The sequence below is a fragment of the Anomalospiza imberbis genome, chromosome 12, assembly GCF_031753505.1.
Source record: "Anomalospiza imberbis isolate Cuckoo-Finch-1a 21T00152 chromosome 12, ASM3175350v1, whole genome shotgun sequence".
NCBI lineage: Eukaryota > Metazoa > Chordata > Aves > Passeriformes > Viduidae > Anomalospiza > Anomalospiza imberbis.
Window position 1 is genome coordinate 19,962,903 of NC_089692.1, and position 20,720 is coordinate 19,983,622.

Here is a 20,720-nt window from a genome sequence, read left to right on the forward strand (position 1 = left end):
AGAGGTGAGAGGGCTCCGTCACTTCCATAAACCTCACATACATAAATTATTGTCTTCTGTTAGTCACTTAAGGGCTCAGTTGCTTAATTATTTTGATCACAGTAATCATTTATTTACAAGGTGGGGAAAAATGCCAAGCACTTCCAAGCCGAGCAGCACTGCAGGGAGGAGGCAGGGCTGCAGAAGCATTTCTTTCCTCCCCACAAGTCAAAATGCTTTTGCTTCATGGTCCCTTTTGAGGTTCCTGCTGAGAGATGATGCTCTGATCCACAGCCTTTGGTGCCCCCCCAGGAAAGAAGTTCAGCAAAACCAACTTCAGGTCCCTGTGCAGGAGAAGGCTCCAGGGAGAGCTCAGAGCCCCTGCCAGGGCCTAAAGGGGCTCCAGGAGAGCTGGAGAGGGACTGGGGACAAGGGATGGAGGGACAGGACACAGGGAATGGCTTTAAACTGAAAAGAGATAGGCTTTGATGGGATATCGGGGAGAAATCCTTCTCTGTGAGGGTGGTGAAACCCTGGCACAGGGTGCCCAGAGAAGCTGTGGCTGCCCCTGGATCCCTGGAAATGTCCAAGGCCAGGCTGGATGGGGCTTGGAGCAGCCTGGGACAGTGGAAGGTGTCCCTGCCCATGGTGGGACTGGATAAACTTTGAAGTCCTTCCAACCTAGACACTTCCATGACTCTGTGAGTATATGGGGGATGAAGGGGGAAGGAGGCATCTGGTAGAGTTTAAGTGGATCTCTCTAAAACCTGTTTGCAGTCTGAAGGTTTTCTCCTAAAATCTGTCTTCCTCCCGATCCCCAGCCCAAGAACATGCTCTCACCTCCTCAAACCTCACCTTCCAGCTTCCCCTCTATGTCTCCCACATGCTTCTGCTTAGGAATCCACCGTGCCTTCCCTGCTTCCCAGAGAAGGACACGCAGCTCTGAGCCTTCCCTAATTCCATTAGAGTCCATTAGAAGCTCCGTGCTGCAGCTCCCGGCGGAGCGCGGGGCAGAGACCGCAGAAAACAAACGGCCACTGTGAACAAATCCCAGGCCCAGTGCCAGCCAGGGATTCCCAGCTCTTTACAAACCACCCTCCTAATGAAGAGGTAAAATGGGAATGGGGAGGGGGAAAATATGCATTTTCTAATCACCCAGATTTCGGCCTTCAAAGGATTTATTACAACCTTTTATTTCCATGCGTGGAAAATGGAATCTTATCTCGTGAGCCGGCTGGTCCAGCTCGACTGGGTTTAGAGCAGGGAGCTCTCAAACAGCCTTCAGGGCCACGCTGTGCCTGGGTGTTAAACTTGCTGGAATGCATTAAAATATGGCACTGGGAGAGGGGGAGATCCGTGCACTCAGCAATGCGATGCCTCCAGCAGCTGCCCGTGCCACGGAGCCATGCGGGAGCAACAGGAGCCACCAGGATCGGAGCGAGAAAGGAAACAACCAGCCCAGCTGTGTGCTGCCATCCCTGCTCCCAGAGCCAGCCAGCGTGGTGTACCTGGGACTGCAGAGGGATCAGACACGAGGGGTTGGAGGAGATTAATGCCATGAACCTTGAATTTTAATTGCTGCTGTCGGGGAGCGGGCGCCGGGGCGGTGTGTGCCCCTGTGCCACGCTGGGGAGCAGTGCCGGTGACACTCCGAGTGCAGCAAGCAAAATCCTATTAAGATAACGTCATGGCCTCTCTGTTTTACTGTTTGCAAGCCAGCCATAACATCATTAAATTACACAACAGGGAGGTGCCTGCTGCCAAGGGGCTCTGCTCGAGATAAGATGTGGGTTGAGCCGCTGCCAAAATTTGAGTTGATATGACAAGAAATTTGGAGCGGGTTCAAGGCTTGATTCACACCAGACATGGCACTATGCAGGTAAATCAGGGCAGGATTGATCCCTGGGGCTGTGCAGGTAGCTGGCACCGTGGAATCCTGGGCAGGATGGGGCTGGAGGGGGTTTGTAGCAGACAGGTTTACAGCTCTTGTTGTGTTCAGCGCTGACAAGAAGAAGGCAGAGCCTGGCAGGGTGTGTAGGTGAAGTTCAGGGAACTGTTTGCAGGTTCTTAGCTCTGCCATCCCCTCCCCAGCCCTTCTGGGGAACGGGAAGGAGCCTGAACACCAGACACTGCTCAGGGAAGCTACTTGTTTTGTGATGCCACAGCTGGAACAGCAGGAAAAGGAGTGAGAAGAAAGAGCTCCATCATAAAATGCCACACAGCCTGTAAGAGCCCTGAAACCAGCCTTGCTTGTCCCTCAGTGTCACCCACCATGTCCCTGCCACTCTTGTCCATGGCAGCTTTGTGCTTCTTGTGCCCTTTGTGCCCATTGTGCCTTTTTTTGTGCCTCTTTGTGCCCTTTTTTGGATCCTTTGTGCCCTTTGCTGCTGCAGGTGTGGAGTTTTGCTCCAGGCCCTCCAGACCTCAGGTTTCTCTCATGGATAGTCTGGACTTCAGCTCCTTCTTTCAGATCTGTGGGGAGAGCTCACCCAGCACCATCCCCACCTTGCCATCGCTCAGGAAAAATTCCTCATTGGCATTAATGACTTTTCTTTCCTGCAGCATCATCCAGGCAGGGAACCGAACCCCAGCCAGGGCTCTGGAAGCCTGGGCTGTGTGTGCAGAGATCCCCTTGTCACCCCATCCTCCAGGACAGGACATCAGGAAGGAAATACTTTAAAATGATGCCTTAGAAGCAGTTTTCTAAGTGTTTTCCATTAGGGAAGCTTTGTTTCCATCAGAGGCTGCAGAGAGCCTGCCCTGCCCTGGGACTGCCTGGCGCTCCAGCACTGCTATTACAGCTTTCCCTCGTGGCCCTGTTTCTGGCACTGCTGATTTTTGGGGTCCCAGATGGATCCTGGCCATTGCAGCAGCTCAAGTACGAAGTGGCTGGGAAAGTGACTTGGAATTCCTGTTACTGAGCTGTTCTCCATGAAGCAGCGTGTCCAGGCACATCCCACAGCACCCTTCCATCCCAGCAGTGGCTTTGCACACCTTGGTTGTGGTTTCAACTGTCAGAGAATGGGTTTAGGTGGGATATTGGGAAGGAATTCGTGGTGGTGAGGGTGGGGAGGCCCTGCCACAGGTTGCCCAGAGAAGCTGTGGCTGCCCCTGGATCCCTGGAAGCTCAGAAAGGACCATCCCATTCCCAAGAGTATTTCCTGCATGTGTGACCTCTCTCCCAGCAGCTGGAAGTTCCAGGATGGCAATCCTTGGTTCTCATATAACACAGGTGCTTATTTCCAGTGCTTTGGGATATCAAAAGCACCTGCATGAGCCCTTCCACCTGAGGAGAGAGGTCCTGCAGGTGGGCAGGGTGTGGTGGAGCTTGGCAAGGGCTGGAAGAGCCCGTGGTGTGGGTCCTGCGTGTCACCCTGCACGCTGGGGGACAGGGGGATGCACTCACTGTGTGCCTGTCCTAGGTGACCCCGGGCCAGGAGGGACAGGAGGGGGAGCTGCTGGTGAAGGGCCCCTCGGTGTTCCGCGAGTACTGGAACAGACCCAAGGAAACCGCGGATGCCTTCACGCCCGACGGATGGTTCCGAACAGGTACGGGAGCGGCTCTCCCGGGACAGGGGACGGGGGACAGCAGCTCCGGGCTGGTGCACGGGGCTGGAGAGGGCTTGGAGCTGGGGCTGGCAGCTGGGAGTGCAGGCTGGATGTGCTTCCAGACGCTGGCTTATAGTAAAACTGTGGCGAACCCCGGCTCAGGGAAGAAATGACAGTGTCTGGCTCCAGATCTGGAGGCTGAAGGATAGCTTTATTAAAACTATACTATATTATATTAATATGCTATTTAAAGAGATACTATCCTATTTTACATACTTACTTCTTACTCACCTAACTCAGACTCGTGACTCTCTGCTGAAAGCCCAACACAGCTGGATCCCATTGGTCACTGACCCCAAACAACCTTCACCAGGATCCAACCCAGCATTCTCCACATCACATTCCACATGGGGAAAACAAAGGAGCAGAGATGAAGATTGTTTTCTCTTCTTCTCTCTGTGCTTCTCCAAGAAATCCTGAGAGACAGAATTATGTCTCTCTGTCCAGAGAATGTCAGTGCCACACTGGCTCAGGAAGGGGCTTTGCCTGCGTTGGGCATAGTGACCAAGTCACCAAGTAATGGGGGGAGTTTGGGGTCCTTTGCTCCTAAGCATGAAATACCACTGCTTAATGTTTTCCTGGGAATTCAGCTCTGCTGACAGGTGGGATTTGTCTCAATTTACACAGGGACTATGTCACAGAATCATTAACTACCAACTAGAAGCCCCTGAGAGGAGGGTGAGGCCGGGTGGGGGTTGGGCTCTACTTCCAGGCTACCAGTGATTTGAGGAAATGGCCTCAAGCTGTGCCAGGGGAGGCTCGGGTTGGACATCAGGAGGAATTTCTTCATGGAGAGGGTTGTTCATTGGCAGGGGCTGCCCAGGGAGATGCTGGAGTCCCCATCCCTGGAGGTGTCTAAGGAACAGCTGGACATGGGAGTCAGTGCTGTGGGTGACATGGTGGGGATCAGTCACAGGTTGGACTTGATGACCCTGGAGGTATTTTCCAACCTCAGTGATTCTGGGATTCTCTGATTCCATGATACGCACAGCTCTGATTTCCCCATTCCCCTCTTTACTGTGTGTTAGCAGTGCTGCAGTGGCAGGAGTCAGGCTGGATTTCTGATGCCTTCTGTGTAACCTGATTTATTGACTGTTCCTGAAGAAGCTGTGATTTATTCTAATTGTTCTCCCGAAGCAGAGCTCACTCTGCCAGCAGTGTCACCACGAGTCCCCAAGCCAGGCAGGCACTGCGGGCTGGGACCGGAGCATCACCAGCCCTCACGTGGGGTGCAGGGCAATCAGCTTTAAAAATTTTTTTAGTCAACACTCCTGATGAATATTTCAGCTGCAAAGGAATAGCGTGCATTAATTATTGCAAAGAGATGTCTTTAGGAGAAAATGATTTTGAAATTCAGTTTAATTTCATTGTAATGCGCCGCAAACAGGAAGGGAGTATGTGTGTTTAATTGGCTCTCGGGGGGTAAGGCCGGGAAGATGGCATGCCTTTGTCACAGGCCATTAGTGATACAGACTGCATAATGAGGGACTACAATCAGCTCACAGCTGCCGGCTCCTACGGGGAGAGAATGATATTAAATAGAAATCAGTATAAATTAAACTTAACCCTTTCGCCAACCGAGCAAAGCTCAGCGCTGAAACAAGGGAGGGGAGCAGTGACAGGAGTGGGGGGTTCAGGGTGGGTCAAGGGGTGCTTGGACAACCCCCCCAGCAGCCAGGTGACCTCCCTGGTGTCCCCCTTCCCTCAGGCAGGAGGCTTGAACTCCCTTTTCCATCCCTACCCCCACTCTGCCTTCCTTACCTTCCGTCCCTCTCCTGCTCCATCTCCCATGGATATCAGGTCACTGGGACTGGGTTTTTCCCAAGTCTCATTTATCCAGCAGTGCCAGGAGCGATCCCATGGCCCCATCCTCACCCTGCCTGCCCCAGCCTCATCAGCAGCCTCTGGAGATCACTTAGAGGTGGCAAATGTCCTGTGGGGGTAAAAAACCCTTGAAGGAATGAAAGGGGTTGTGTCCTGTCACAGGGATTGGATCTGGAGGGTGAATTATCCCCATTAAGCACAAATTGGTTACCCTGGAGCCAAAACCATACTGGCAGGATCCAACAGAGGTGAATCCTGGCCACTGCCAGGCTGTATTCCCTGTATCTGCCACTTCCAGGTCATCCAGGTGAGTGTTTTACAGGAGAGGCTGAATGCCAGCACAAGGTGTTCCCAAAACCCCAGCCATGGCTTTCCCGACTCCGTGCCAGGGTTCTGCTCACTGCTGACCCTTGTGGTGTCCCCACCAGTGACCTACAGGCTGCAGGTGGTGGCCAAGTCCCTCAGAGCTGGGGTTTCACAGAATTATGGAGTGGGAAGAGACCTTTACGCTCATCCTGTCCCATGAACAAGGCTGCAGGTGGTGGCCAAGTCCCTCAGAGCTGGGGTTTCACAGAATTATGGAGTGGGAAGAGACCTTTACGCTCATCCTGTCCCATGAACAAGGACACCTTCCACTAGACCAGGTTGCTCCAAGCCCTGCCCAAAAAAAGGGGGAAAAAACCCAGTGACTTTGATGAATTCGAGATCATGGCTCTTCTGAGAAGCCTCTGAACTCCTGGTGGTGCAGAGGGGATGTGCTGTTGCTCCCATCCTCTTTATTCCCTGGGATTTGTGCTGCTCTCTGCCAATCCCTCCATCTCTCGTTTCCATCCGAGTGAATTTGATTATTTTTATTTTATTAACGCTGTTGACAGAGCTGCTTAGATCAAAGTCCCCTCCAGCCCTTTCCAGGGAGACTGCTGGGTTTCCACCTGCTGTCATACATCCAAGTGGCACCGAGCCCTCGGAGGCCGAGCCCAAAGGACAAACGCCTGTGGGCATCTGGCTCCTGTGCCTGCTGAGCCTGCCCAGCTGTGCCAGGCCCTGCCAGCTGAGAGGCAGCCTCCAAACCCTCACGTGCTGCTGAGAGGGGAGGAGAGGGGAAAAGAGGGGAGGAAGACTTTTTTTTAGGGTGAGGCCCTGGCCCAAAGAAGCTGTGGCTGTCCCTGGATCCCTGGAAGTGTCCAAGGCAAGGTTTTGAGGGAACCTGGGACAGTGAATGGTGTCCCTGCCCGTGGCATGGGGTGGCAGTGGGTGGCCTTCAAGGTCCCTTCCAACCCAAACCATTCCATGATCCTGTGAGCAAAATCAAACCTTGGGAACTGGAGGAAAGCAGCAGAGAAACAGCAGCTTCTGTGGTCATCCATCCATCCATCCATCCATCCATCCATCCATCCATCCATCCGTCTGTCTGTCCATCCATCCATCCATCCATCCCTCCGTCCGTCCGTCCATCCATCCATCCGTCCATCCATCCATCCATCATCTAGCCATCATCCATCCATTCGTCCATCCATCCCCCCTCCATCCATCCGTCTGTCCATCCATCCATCCATCCCCCATTCATCCATCCCCCCTCCATCCATCCATTTGTCCATCCATCCCTCCATCCATCCATCCATCCATCCATCCCCCCTCCATCCATCCATCCGTCCATCCATCCATCATCTAGCCATCATCCATCCCTCCATCCATCCATCCCCCCTCCATCCATCCATTTGTCCATCCATCCCTCCATCCATCCATCCATCCATCCCCCCTCCATCCATCCATCCGTCCATCCATCCATCATCTAGCCATCATCCATCCATCCATCCATCCATCCATCCATCCATCATCCATCCCTCCCAGCCTTGCCATGCCCACAGGGGCCAGGCCCTGGCACTGTCAGGCTGTGTTATCCCTGCCCAGGAGGCAGCAGGTTCTTTAGGACCGTGGTGGGTGCCCACCATGGTGCCCAACACTGCCCTTTCCCCACATCTCCCTGCCTACACGGGGGTTTCTCCAGAGGAATCTGCCAGTTCAGCCGTGCTCCCCAGGCAGTGGCACGGCCCAAGAGCAGCCTGCTTCCCGAGGGAAGGGCAGCTTCCATTCACATTTGCCCACACATCCAGAAAATTAGAATCTGGTGTATTCAGGGAGATTTATTTTCAATTACAGGTTAAGGCTGAGACATGAAATAGCACCGGGTTTGAAAGTAGTGCATAAATCCTGCAACAAATCCATGTATCCCTGCTCCATATAATAAGATTTTATTGATTGCTATATTGTATCTGTCAGAATAAAACTCTCTTAATGCATGCATCAGGATGGAGAAGATAGAGAGCTTGTTGGGAGTAGAATCTGATTCAAGAATCAATGCACTTTGATTAATATGTCGTTAAGAAAGTAAGAGTTATTTAACTTGTTTGATGCACATTGCAGAATGATGACTCATATCTTTTAAATTTCTTTCTTTGAGCTGCATTTAAAAACCCCCCACAACCTTGGAGCTGTTTTTCACATTGTTAAATCTTGGTTTGTCAGTGAATTTTTGCTGGATCCTTTTGCCCAGGTCACAAATGCCCCTGAACTCCATTAGTAATAAATCCTATGGCCCAAAACACTTCTCATATCCTGTTGTTAAGGCTTTAGAGGGAGAACAGAGTGGACCTGGTGTTTCTTTATTCCTTCTGGATGTTCTGCACTGAAAGACAACATGAACTGAAAGGGAAAACAAAACAAAACCCCAACAACAACAAAAAGAAGCTGTTTTTGCACTGTGATTACAAATCCAAGCACCAAGGACAAGCCCTGGCTTAGCTGGGAACATCCCACTCAGCACTGAATTCCCAGCTTGCTCCAAAAATGGAACACGCTCTTGCTGCAGCCCTGAATCCCAGTCCAGGGAATGATCCCAGTGACTCTGACTGGTTTCAGCAACCTCCTGCTGTCTCTCTGTCATTTTCAGACTGAGCTCTCCAGTCCACAACTGACACCAGCTGCAGATCCTTGCCATTCCCAGCCCTGGCTCTTGCAGATTCCATAGAATCATGGAATAGTTTGGGTGGGGAAGGACCTTTCAAGGCCATCAAGTCCAACCCCCATCACAACTGGAGCACCAGGAGGGGCTGAGGGAGATGGGAAGGGGCTCAGCCGGGAAGAAAGGAGGCTCGGGGGGACCTTGTGGCTCTGCACAACTCCTGACAGGAGGGGACAGCCAGGAGGGGACAGGGAAACAAGGGACAGGATGAGACAAAATGGCCTTAGAGAAGGCTTAGGGTGGACATGGGAGAAAATTTCTTATTGGAAAGGGCAGTGGTGGAGTCCCCATCCCTGAAAGTGTTGAAAAAACATGGATGTGACACCTGGGGACATGGTCAGGGGTGACCATGGTGGTGGTGCAGGGCTGATGGTTGGACTTGATGATCTTTTCCAGCTAATTGCATGATTCTGTGATTTCCAGCCCTTCTGGTGGGAAAGGCAAAGCCTCCTGCAGTTTTCCAGCACAGAGGAGTGTGGTGTTTGTAGGAAAGGCCCTGGGCAGGTCATCCTGGGCCAGGCACAACTCTTCCCTGCTCTGGGGCTGTGCCCGAAGGAGAAGGAGCAGGATGCAGCCCCAGCCCTCTGGCACAGGCTTTTCCCGATGCTTGGCTGTCCCCAGGGAGCAGCAGGTGTTTCCCTGCCAGGGGAATTGCTCACATCCGTGGGTGGAGCACAGACACCTGAAAGAGAAAATACTTGAGGCTGATCAAGGCAGATTATAAATAGAAATGCATCTAATTAGCATCTTAATCTGCAGGTTTTCTGTTTGTTTGCAGTGGCTTTCCTACTCACAAATCCAGCTAATGCAAATTCTATTTTTAAAGAAATTATTCCTTAATTGTAATGTGCTGAAATTATGTGAGTTACCGGTGTGATCCCCCCGGATGGAGCGGGGGCTCCTGCCTGGAGGAGCTTCTTGAGGAGTCTGGCAGGGACCAGCTCATGGGTGGGGCAGGATGGCAGCGCTCAGCTGCTGCCCTTGGGACCCACCTTCCCACAAATGCCATGGAAGGACGCCCCCACAAATGCCAGGAGGACCCCAAACACGCTGCTGTAGGAAGGGACAGGGGCAGGAGCAGAAGCCAGACCAGGCACATGCTGGGCTCCCCTTTGCACCCAGCCCTAATTTAAGAAGTGTTTTTAAAATTAAAACCATAAAGATGGAATATTTTCTGGTATATCAGCCTTTATCACCCCCAGAGGTTCCTTACACACACACTCAGAGCACTTTGGAGAGAGAATTCCCTTTTTTGCTTCCTGCTTAAGTATTTATTCCTTCTCCTGGAGGATTCAATCTTTCCAGGTTTGCCTGACTACTGGAAGCCTTGGGGTCACCAGGACATGGGTGGGGTGGAACGAGATGAGCTTTTTAAGGTCCCCTTCCAACCCGAAACATTCCCTGATGCCATGATTCTGTTTCCCTGACTGCTGGTGAAACTGATGTTTTCAGCAGTTCAGAGTGACTTGGGATTTTTGTAGCTGTAAATGAGAGCAGCTTTTGGCACAGAATTTGTTTACTCTCTAAAGCTCTGCTCTCGTCGTATCAAACATCTTGGATGCCAACCCTTTCCTTCTTTGAGAACCTCTGCTGCACTGAGGCTCCTTTCCAGAGGCATGGAGCAATTGCTCCCCAGCTGAGAGTTGGTGGGAACAGCAGGCACCTGCAGCTCCAAAATCCAGGCTCTTCCCTTTTGTTCTGTGTCTGCTTTTACCCCTCGAGCTCTGCTACAGCAGTGCTGCTCTCACAGCCTGGAGGGAGAGCCTGGAACGAGCCCCTGACTGCTGGGAATCATTCTTCCCATCCCATCTCACTCAATTCCATCCCATTTCAGGGATTCAGGAAGGAATCATTCCTGTGAGGATGGGGAGGCCCTGGCACAGGGTGCCCAGAGAAGCTGTGGCTGCCCCTGAATCCCTGGAAGTGTCCAAGGGCAGGCCCCAGGACACTGCATGGAAAAGAAGAGGTGATTCTGCCTCTTGCTAAGGTTTGATTGTCTCTAGTGGCTGCATGGAGCAGAGGGATCTGCTCTTATGTTTTTATTATTACCATTATTATTTTTTGTTACCACACTCTCCAAAGCTCCACCAGCCACATTCAGCTGTGCAGCCACACCTTGGAGCATTGACTTATTTATTACTCTTTGAGTTTTCTTTTTCATCTCGTTGTCTGCAGGGGTTTCCATAAATATTTAAATGCTAATGTGAAAAGAAGAAGCATTTTTCATTTTTACTTACCCATTTTCTTTTCTGGCTGGTCCTCTGGGCAAACCCATCTGCAGTAATTCGGGCTGGAGGAGCAGGGGGGGTCCCTGCTCAGCCTGCTTGTGTCATATCAGACACCCATGAGTTCCTGCTAGTGAGGAATGAGCCTCCAAACTCTTGGCTGCCTGGTTTGCAGAAACCTTCCAGGTTTGCCTGGTTTATCCACTGCTTCCCATGGGAGCAGGATGTGCAGCCTGGGGAGTGTTCATCTGCTCTTGTCCTTCAGTTCTGAGGGCTTGGAGAGGCTCCTGGTCATGCTGAGCTGAAGAAATGAGATAAAAAATGAGGAGCAGCACCTCTGCCAGGGCAGGCAGGATCTGAGGCGCTGCCAGGCTTTGCCAAGGCTGAGTTTCCATTTGGTGCTGTCCTCCCCTGGCTGGATGCCCAGGACCTGGCTGGCACAGGCTGTGTGAGGGTGTCCAATGCCAGCCCAGGCCAAGGCTGGAGCAGGGACCATCTGCAGCAGCCCCTGAGGCCCCAGAACAATAGGACAGACATGGCTCTTTGTATTTGGTAGCCAAACCTGCTGCCCAGTGGGATGTGATGGGAAGTCCGGCTTGCAGGGGATGGGAGAGGGATGGGTTGGAGAAGGGATGCAGTTGACAGTGTTTTCCCTGCCCCAGGGGGATCCTGAGTGCAGACTTGGTGCAGTGGGACAGGGACACCACAGGGTAATGCCTAAACACTGCCCTGCCTTCTTCCCTGTGCTCAGAGAAGGAGAAAAATCCTCCTGGGAGCAGGGAGAGGTCTGTGTGGTGGAATGAGCCCACTCACGGGAGCCAGGAGGGGTTGTGGAGGGGGAATGTGGATGGTGAAGGAAATAGGATGTGCAGACAAGCGAGGAGGGTCAGTGGCCATCACCCTGACTTCTCACCCTGCTGAGGGGTGCAGTAAATGTGAGGAGCCTTTGGAAAATACATGTGTGCGGGGAAGGAATCTCTGATAGATCAGCTGAGACAAGGGTTAGCTGCACTCAAGGCAGGTCCCCAAGTCCCTCTGTCCCCTGGCTGGAAGCAGGGTGGGCAGAGCTGAGCTCAGGCTTGAATCAGGCTTGTCTTACCTGCTCCTTTCCCCTCCCAGCTACCTGAGCTGCTGCCAGCACTCCTGGCACTGCTCCATGTCCCACGCAGCCACACAGCATGGGGAGGAGAGCCTTATTAGCACAGCTCTTTGTGAGATGCCCTTGAGTGATTTATTTTTTTTCCAGGTGTAAATGCCAGGGGAGGCTGTTCCAGTGTTTCCCATTCTTTCATCTCGGCAGGGTTTTGCCCTTTCTCCCAGCATGGCTCTGACAGCAGGCTCAGCGCTGCTGCCTGTGGAATACAAAGTTCCCTGTTAGAGAGCATGACAGGAATTCATTCCAGGCTGGGGCTTTCTTTTTATTTATTTTTTTTTTTAATTTCTGATTTTCTTTTTTCCTCATGCTGGCTGCTCCAGGAGTCTCTGGAGAAGTTCTGAGAGTGGGGAGTCCATTGTTTAACCCCTTTCTCTGGGGAGCAGGCAGCTTGAAGATGGCCCAGTACCTTTCCCAAATCAATCATGGAATCAGCTGGAAGGGGTGCATTGAGATCATCAAAGTACAAATCCTGGCCCTGCAAAGACACCCCTACAATCCCAGCCTGTGCCTGAGAGCGTTTTCCAAACTCTCCTGGAGCTCCGGCAGCCTCGTGGCCGTGCCCATTCCCTGGAGAGCCTGGGCAGTGCCCAGCACCCTCTGGGGGAAGAACCTTTCCTGATATCCACCCTAAACCTGCCCTGGCACAGCTCCATGTGCATGGATAGAAAGGGCTGCAGAGCAGCTTTGAGCTGTGATACAATTCCCATCCCCTGCCCAAATCCAGAGCAAGGAACAGCACACTGAGGCATCTGAACCACCACAGGAACACCACACTGAGGCATCTGCATCCCTGCATCCCTTGGCAGCAGCCACGAGGGCATCCAAGGGTCTGTCCCCCCTTCAGCTGGTGGGAGCCAGGCACAGGGAAGAGGGGAGGATGGCCCTGAACTACAAGTCCACTTGGCAATTTTATGATGTAAATAAATGGTGCTGCACATCCACCTGCTGCTGCGGCCGCTCCCGGCGCTGTTCGTGGCAAGGTGCAGGAACAAACAGCGATTCCCTTCCAATGGATCGGTTCCCTGTCTCAGGAGCCATTCTGTTACCTCCAGATTTCACGTGGGTGGCCAAATCCTGCTCTGCCTCGGTGGCCAGGAGCCCACAAAGCTTGACAGCCACTGCTTGCTCCTGGATATTGGTGTGGGAGAGGCGTGGCAGCAGCCAGTGGCACCCTCAGGGTGTTGGTGTCTTTGGATGGTCCCTCTTGTGCCCAGCAGGATCCTCCAGGCCAGAGCAGGAAGGGCTCTTCATTTCTAGGGGGTGAAGCAGAGCCTGCTCTGGGCCTGGAGGAGGCTCTGGGATGGAGTTTCACAGAATCCCAGGATGGTTTGGGTTGGGAGAATCTTAAAGCTCATCCATTCCACCCCCTGCCATGGGCAGGGACACCTTCCACCAACCCAGGTGGCTCCAAGCCCTGTCCAGCCTGGCCTTGGACATTTCCAGGGATCCAGGGGCAGCCACAGCTGCTCTGGGCACCCTGTGCCAGGGCCTCAGCACCCTCACAGGGAAGGATTTCTCCCTGATATCCCAACTAAGCCTACCCCCTTTCAGTTTGAAACCATTCCCTGTGTCCTGTCCCTCCATGCCTTGTCCCCAGTCCCTCTCCAGCTCTCCTGGAGCCCCTTCAGGCCCTGGCAGGGGCTCTGAGCTCTCCCTGGAGCCTTCTCCTCTCCAGGGGAGCACCCCCAGCTCTCCCAGCCTGGCTCCAGAGCAGAGGGGCTCCAGCCCTGGGAGCAGCTCCATGGCCTCCTCTGGACCGGCTCCAGCAGCTCCACGTCCTTCCATGGTGGACTGCAGGTGGAACCTGCCTGGAGAGCACCTGCCTGTTCCCAGCACAGAGACAGATCTGGGGCTGCAGCTGCTGAGCCACTCTCCTCCCAGGCCCCGGGCCCTGCTGGAGGATTTTGGCAGCAGATTGGAGTTGTGCTGCCAGCCAGGGCTGCCCGTGCCAGGATAGCAGCTGGATCCTGGAGCGCAGTGCTGGCCCTTCTCCCAGTGCCAGTGGCTCTGCTGGGCAGGGCAGGGACACCAGGAAAGGCTTTGTCCTGCACCCAGAGAGAGAGTGGGGGCCCTGGGAGCTGCTGGGGAGAGGGTTTCCTCGTGAATAATTGCTGTGGAATTAATATACATGTGGTTTCTTGAGGAAGTTTCAAACTCTGCCCCTCAGGAGCCTTTGATGCTTTATTAATGATCACGGGCTGTCCAAACCCACCGTGCTCTGCAGAGGGAGCTGGGCCTTGGAGCAGCCCCAGTGTTCTTGGACAGGGCCTCCTGTGAGCCCAGGGAAGGCATTTGCTGGTCCAGGTGACCTGGTGAGAGTAGATGGACTCGAGTATCCCCTAAGAGTCACTCCAAGGTTGTGACACCTGTGAGCAGCAGGTTGGACTCTGGGAGCCTGGCAGGCCTCAGACCCTCCTGGTCTGAGCAGGGTGGAAAAGGTGGGAAAAGCAGGAGCTGATGATTTCAGCTGCACTGGGATTAACAACAGGAACTGCTGAACCCTGGGCTGCTGGGAATGCAGCCTGCTTCCAGGGAATGTGAGTGCTGAAGGGCTGGGGTGGATGGGGATGACTGGGGAAAGGAGACCCAGTCTTTCCCAAGTCTAATTAATGTTAATTAGCTACAATTAGTGCTCGTGACCTCTGTTGGCAGCCAAGATGGCTGACAGCAGGGACACGCATTCCTCACTTCCACGCAATAAATCAAGCTAAAGTTGCTCAGTTGTTTAGCCTATCATTTAGCATTTCATTAAATAGATCTGTGCACATACATCAGCGCTGCTGAGGCAGTGTCAATCCCTGCAGGAGCAGGGGTGGCTCCCATCAATCCCAGCAGTGCCAGAGAGGCTCTGGATCACTGAGAGCTGCACCTTCCCCAGCATCTCTCAGGGGCTGGGAACTCACCTGAGGCCCAGGATTCCACCAGAGAGCAGCTCACAGTGAGGTGCTGTTGGTCCTGCAGGGAGATGTGGCTTGGAGAGAGATCTCACTTGGAGGATGAGGTGGAATTCCTGAGCTGGGGACAGTCTGGAAGGTCCCAGTTGGAGGCAGGATGTTGCTTCAGCTGGGCCCTGCTTTGCCACCGTGCCTTCTCCCATCTCTTCTCCTAGGGAGCAAGCAACAGGACAAGAGTAAACAGCCTTCCCTGATACCTAACGGCCTTAGATGTTAGGGGAGCTTTCCTCGTGGAAAGGGCTGTCCAGCCCTGGCACAGCTGCCCAGGGCAGCAGTGGAGTCTCCATCTCTGCAGGGATTTAAAACCCATGGGGATGTGACACTTGGGGACACGGGTTAGTGCAGGGGAACAGGTGGAATAGACAGTCTTAACCGCCTTTTCCAGGCTAAATAATTCCATGGTTCTCCTAATGCCAGCAGATCCCCGTGACACTCTCGGAGGGGCATTCTGCCTCTTGCTGCTGCAGGGTTTGTGTTGGGCTGCCCGGAGCAGCCCCAGGTGTTCCGTGCCCTCCCTCTCCCAGCGCTCCATAAATAAATGCCCCAGTCCAGCCTGGCACACTGTATCAATCTTGTTTAATAGACTGGAAAGCTTATTGCACGGCGGCAGGTCGCGGGGACGTCGGGGTGATGGATTGCACCTTCCCGCAGTCGAGCGCCGTTGATATATAATGAAATATTTATGATTTATTCCAGCTAATAAACTGGAGTGAAGTGTGTGATGTATGTGAGCAGATGGGGGATCTGTGGATGCAGTTTTCGTGGTGTGGGGGGAGGGAAAGGTGGATGTCTGTGACGGAGAGGCAGCGCTTGGCCACCCGTCCCACGGCCCGGCCACAGAGGGGATGGATTATCTAATTCCTATAAAAAGCCTTTAGCACTTGCCTTATAATCATTTATCCACCCCACATGGCTTTTCTCCAGCACAGGAGCCTCGAGGAGTAGGAACAAACCATTTCTTTTTGCACTGGGCTTGGGAGCTTGTGCTCAGAGGGATGGGAAGAGAGGCAGAGTGACCACAGGAATGTCACTGCTGTGCCACACTTAGCGGATTCCCAGCCCCACTGTGTCTGTACTACCTGCACAACAATCCTTCCCATGGGTTTGGGAGAGTGGTGAGACACTAAACTGCCCTGGAGAGAGCAGGGAAACTTGAAAGCACGTGAGAAATGTGACAGGCACATGGAGCTTATGGCTGCAGGAGGATTCCAAAGCCTGTGAAGGAGCATCTCCATGGTCTGCTGCTGGAGCTGATCTGCAGGCAGGAAAACTGTGCTGAAAGGAGGAGGATGGAGGAGGACCTTCCTGCCAGCTGCCTCTGAGTAGTCAGGGGGACAATCACAAGCCCTGTCTGGGGCCCTGCGTGTCCCCATTCAGCTGTGGGTGCTGGGCTTGGAGACTTAATACTGCAAAATCCTCACCTGGCAAAGGGGGTTTTAGCCCCCAGATTTTGGCTCTGCTCTCCCAAGTGGTGAGGATCAGGGTCAAGGCTCAGGCTCTTCATCACCTGCCTGGGTTGTTGGACCAATCCTACCCGGAAAATAAATCATAATCCTAATCAGCGAGGTGTGTCTGCCAGAGGGTGAGCTCTGCCTCAGCCTGATGGACCAGCAGCATCAACAATGGTTCCAGGGAAGTGGGAGGCAGGTAGGAATTAATGCCAGGGTAGAGCAGAGATCCAGAACCTCCTGCCCACTGCTCCTGGTGTGTGAGGCCACTCCTTATCCCACGGGCAGCTCCTCCTCATCCCGCTGCTGTCCTGCCAGCTGTTCCCTTTCTGCCTGAGTAGCCACTGGATCAGTGTGCTTGGAGATCCTCTGCTGAAAGGCACCAGAGAAGGGCAAAGACTGATTATTCCAACTGCCTTCCTGCAAGCTTCCCAGGAGTTTTCCAGCTGGGAGCTTGCTGGACCTCCCCACACGCTCACTTGGTGAGAGCAGCAGTTCCAGAGGAATGCAGGAGGGTGAGTGCACTGCTGCAGCTCTTCCCTCTGGAAATGAGGGATCATCCTGGCAGGAGAACAGCTGACAGCAGGGAATTCCTCCTAGAACTGGGGTTAAAAAAAAAAAACAACAAAACATAAAGGCTCCCAAAAGTGCAAGGTGCACTGTGGGGTCTGAAGGAGCTCTGCTGGCTGCCCGTGGGTGGCACGTGGTGACTGTCCCCAGAGGAGCTCTTCTGTGTCCCTGCAGGTCAGTGTCACCTGGAGGAGTGGCTGTGAGACATTCCTGCTCTTCATCCCCACTCTGAGGAGCACCGGGCGGAGCTCTGCATGGAGCATTTGAAAGCCAAGAGTTTGCAAAAATCAGGAGTGATTCATTAACAGCAAAAAGGTCTAATTAATATTTGAAAGTGCTCCAACCACATCCTGCTGCTGGCAGGGAAGAGCCCCCCAGCATCCCCGGCGCCGCTCCGGCCCCTGGAGCTCCTGACTAGAGCATTAGCTGCCTCCAGAGCAGGAGGCTGAAATCATCAGCAAAATCATTTGCCTTTCAAAGGGGACATTTGCTGTTTCTTGGTGTTTCCTGCTGTGCAGCACTTGGTCTGCTGGAGCTGGGACAGGCATGGGGGGGACATCACATCTGCAAAGAGCCAAATCCCCTGGGAATGATGCTCGTGGACCAGGCTCTGCTGGTGGCATTGGGCAGTGGGGCTTTGGTTTTAAACCTGGCAGTGCACATCCTCGGATGGGAGGAACGCCCAGGACACAGCCAAGTCAGAAACGTCCTGCTCTCAAATCAACTGTGTCAGGACAAGGAGATTTCACTGATCTTCCCCTTCCAAATGCATACTCTTCTTCACACCACACTTAAAGGTCAACACCAACTCCTCTGCCCCAACAGACTTTTTCACTCTCCTAGAGTCTGGTAACGAACTAGAAAATGCTTGGGAAGCACCTGCCAGGTGCCCTCTGGAGCTCTGGGCACGAAGGAAGAGGGGCACAAGTGGCGTGGGGCGGGGAGGCACTCCCAGGAGCCGCAGTGCCGTGTGCTGGTTTGTAAATCAGCGCGGCACCGCGCTGCTCCCGCGCCGGCTGGCACGTCGCAGCCGCGCTCTCGCTGCCACCAAGCTGGTGACACCTGTTACCAAACAGTCTCCCAGGCTTCCGAGTGACACCTGTCCCCCAGAGCAGGGATGGTGCGCCTGGGGTGGGCTCCTCCTGGGGGCTGACCTCTCCTCATCACCTGCGGGCAGGGCTGAAGTCTTGGACTCACAGGGCCCCAGTGCAAAGCCAACGCTATCCCTAGAACATTCCTGCTCCTCTATCTTAGACCAGGCTGAAGTCACTGGATTTACCTAAAAAGTCCTTTTTTATGCATACTTCAGCTAGCTTAGAGCTCCCCGAAGCCACTCAGCATTTCATTTCTTGAGCCAAAGTGTTCCTTAGGTCAATAGTTGGTTGTACCTTTGATGTGGGAATTGTGCTGTGTTTGCCAGGAACAAACTGCCCTGTGGGTGAGGGTGTTGACACAGGTGAGGGTTTGATTCTGCAGCTCAGCTCAAGAAGCAAAGGGGCTCTTGTTCTCCACATGCTGGGAAGCAGCTCCAGCAGCCTCTTGGTCCCCACGAGGTCTCAGCACTCAGTGAAGGAGGTGCTCAAACTACAGCAGGTGCTCACCTACTACAGAGGTGGGCAAACTACAGAGAAGGAGGTGCTCAAACTACTACACAAAGGCCCTTTTGTGTTTGCAGTGAGGATTTTGCAACTTGAGGAACCTCATGGCAGAAATCTCCGCAGTTTGAGTTGGGAAATGTTGATCTCCATTGCCCGTGTCTCCTTCTGCATCTCGCTGGGAGGGTGATGAGGGCTGGGAGCAGGTTGTCCAGAGAAGCTGTGGCTTACCCTGGATCCCTGGAAGTGCCCAAGGCCAGGCTGGACAGGACTTGGAGCCACCTGGGATAGTGGAAGGTGTCCCTGCCCATGGCAGGGGTGGAACAAGGTGAGTTTTAAGGTCCTTCCAACGCAAACCTTTCCCTAATTCTATGTTTTTAACTGGATAAATATATCTATAACCGCCTGTAACTCCAGCAAAGGGCAGCCCCCGCCGGCGCAGAGCCTGCTCAATATGCAGCTCAGCAGAGCCTTTAACATTTCACAGAACGGATGCCCACTGAGCATCTTGAAACAAGTCCAAAGGTAGCGGTGACGGCTGCTGTCAGGGAAGCAATAATCCCACGGCCCCGGCAGCCGCAGCTCCGGCGTCGGCCCCGTGCCACGAGGTGCTGCTGCCACGGCTTTGTGAGGTGACAGGAGCTGGGGCCAGCGGCCCAGGCAGGCAGAGGAGGAGATGGGGTGTCAGAGACCCTCATCTCATCAGCCAAAATTCCCTTTCTGATGCAGCTGGCCCAGGGCAGGGAGTGCTGATTGTGATTCTGAGCTGCGTCCCGCTGGATGGAGCAGCTGGGATGGATGGATGGATGGATGGATGGATGGGACACAGCACCAGCAGCTGCCCACAAGGGCTGCTGGGCTCATGGGGCAAGGGACTCGCCTGTGACCCCCAGGAGGACAGGCACTGTCCTTGCTGTGGCTCTCGGGGCAGCACCACTTTGGAACTGCTGGGGACAGTCGTTGAGCAAATTCAGCATCCGTTTAGCTGGTTTCCCTGGTCTGGGAATTCCCCACTGGCTCGGGAAGCAGGGAATGCTGGATGTGCCACTGCACAGGCTGCCTGATGTGCTGGGCTGGAAGCAGATGGTGCAGGGCAGAGGGTAACGGGGCTGTCCTCAGTGGATGGCATCCCCCAGAGCACTCGGGGCTGTCAGCGTGGGAAGTGACAGCCAGGGCCTGATGCTGGAGAGGAGATGGCAAGGAAGAGACGGGGGGAATTACAGAGCTGGTCCCAGGAGCTCACAGTAGTCACAATAATAATGTGACATATCCCCTCCCTGTGCTGTGCTGCCAGCGGAGTGGAGGGATCCGTGTGGGAAGCAGCGATGGCGTTTGTGGGGAGCACAGGGATGGGAGGGGAGCAGAACTGTCAGGGATCATTCACCCCATCAGGACAGAGGGAAAGCAAATGTGGCTGGTTTCCTGTACTGGCATCCCAAAGGATGAGATGGGAACTGCGTGCCACTGAACCAGGGCTGAATTCCCTCTCCTCTCCCCATCTTCTCTGTGTGAATAAGCAGCTCCTGCTCCTGGCTCTCCCAGTGCCACCACTTAATTAATGTCCCCTGTCCCACCGTGTGTCAGTCACACACCACGGGACCAGGGTGCAGAAAGCAGTTCATCACAGCAGCCATGACTTCCTCCCCACTCCAAGCAGCCAGACACCCAGAGAGCCCCAGTTTCAAACTTTCCTCAACTTCAGAATATTCCAGACAGCCTTCAGCATCCACAGAGTGCCAAGGGGCAGGCAAATACAGCAACAATTAATCATTCCCTGGCTGAGCTGAGCTGCTCAGGATTTTGGCAGATGCCAGCTGAGCAGGGACACGGCTCTTCTGGGGAACAGCCTGGATTTTCAGGACTGATTCTGATGTTTCCTTGCCCTGACAGTGCAAATCTCTGGGCCTTTGCTGCACCACAGTGCCAGAGGTGAGCTGGAAATGGGATGTGAAAACTGCATCACTGCTGGCACTGCTGTCCTGTGGTACCTGGCTGGGCTGATGATGGGATCACACCTGTGGGAAGGACAGCTTGGACCAAACATCTTGCTCAGGACAGGCTCATTTTCCCAGTGACATTCCCCACTTTTTTTTTTTTTTTTTTTTTGTAGAATCACAGGATGGTTTCGTTTGGAAGGACCTTAAAGCTCATCTCATTCCACCTTCCACTATCCCAGGTGGCTCCAAACCCTGTCCAACCTGGCCTTGGACACATTCAGGGATGGGGCAGCCCCAGCTTCTCTGGGCACCCAGGGCCTCCCCACCCTCACAGGGCAGGATTCCTTCCCAATATCCCATCCAACCCTGCCTTGTAGCAGTGGGAACCCATTCCCCTTGCA

The 20,720-nt window shown here is 53.7% G+C and overlaps 1 protein-coding gene across 2 annotated transcripts in view; it reads left to right on the forward strand.

Annotated features, from left to right (window-relative positions):
* Positions 1-20,720, forward strand: part of ACSF3 (acyl-CoA synthetase family member 3) — a 53,362-nt gene that overhangs the window by 30,111 nt on the left and 2,531 nt on the right. Inside the window, exons 7-8 of one of the 2 annotated variants that reach the window (XM_068203207.1) lie at positions 3,402-3,528; positions 4,620-4,940. In XM_068203207.1, coding sequence (XP_068059308.1) covers positions 3,402-3,528; positions 4,620-4,672 — 180 coding nt within the window. In that variant the 3' untranslated portion in view covers positions 4,673-4,940. Of the gene's footprint in view, positions 1-3,401; positions 3,529-4,619; positions 4,941-20,720 lie in introns of those variants that run through there. The other variant, XM_068203206.1, reaches the window with a different exon arrangement.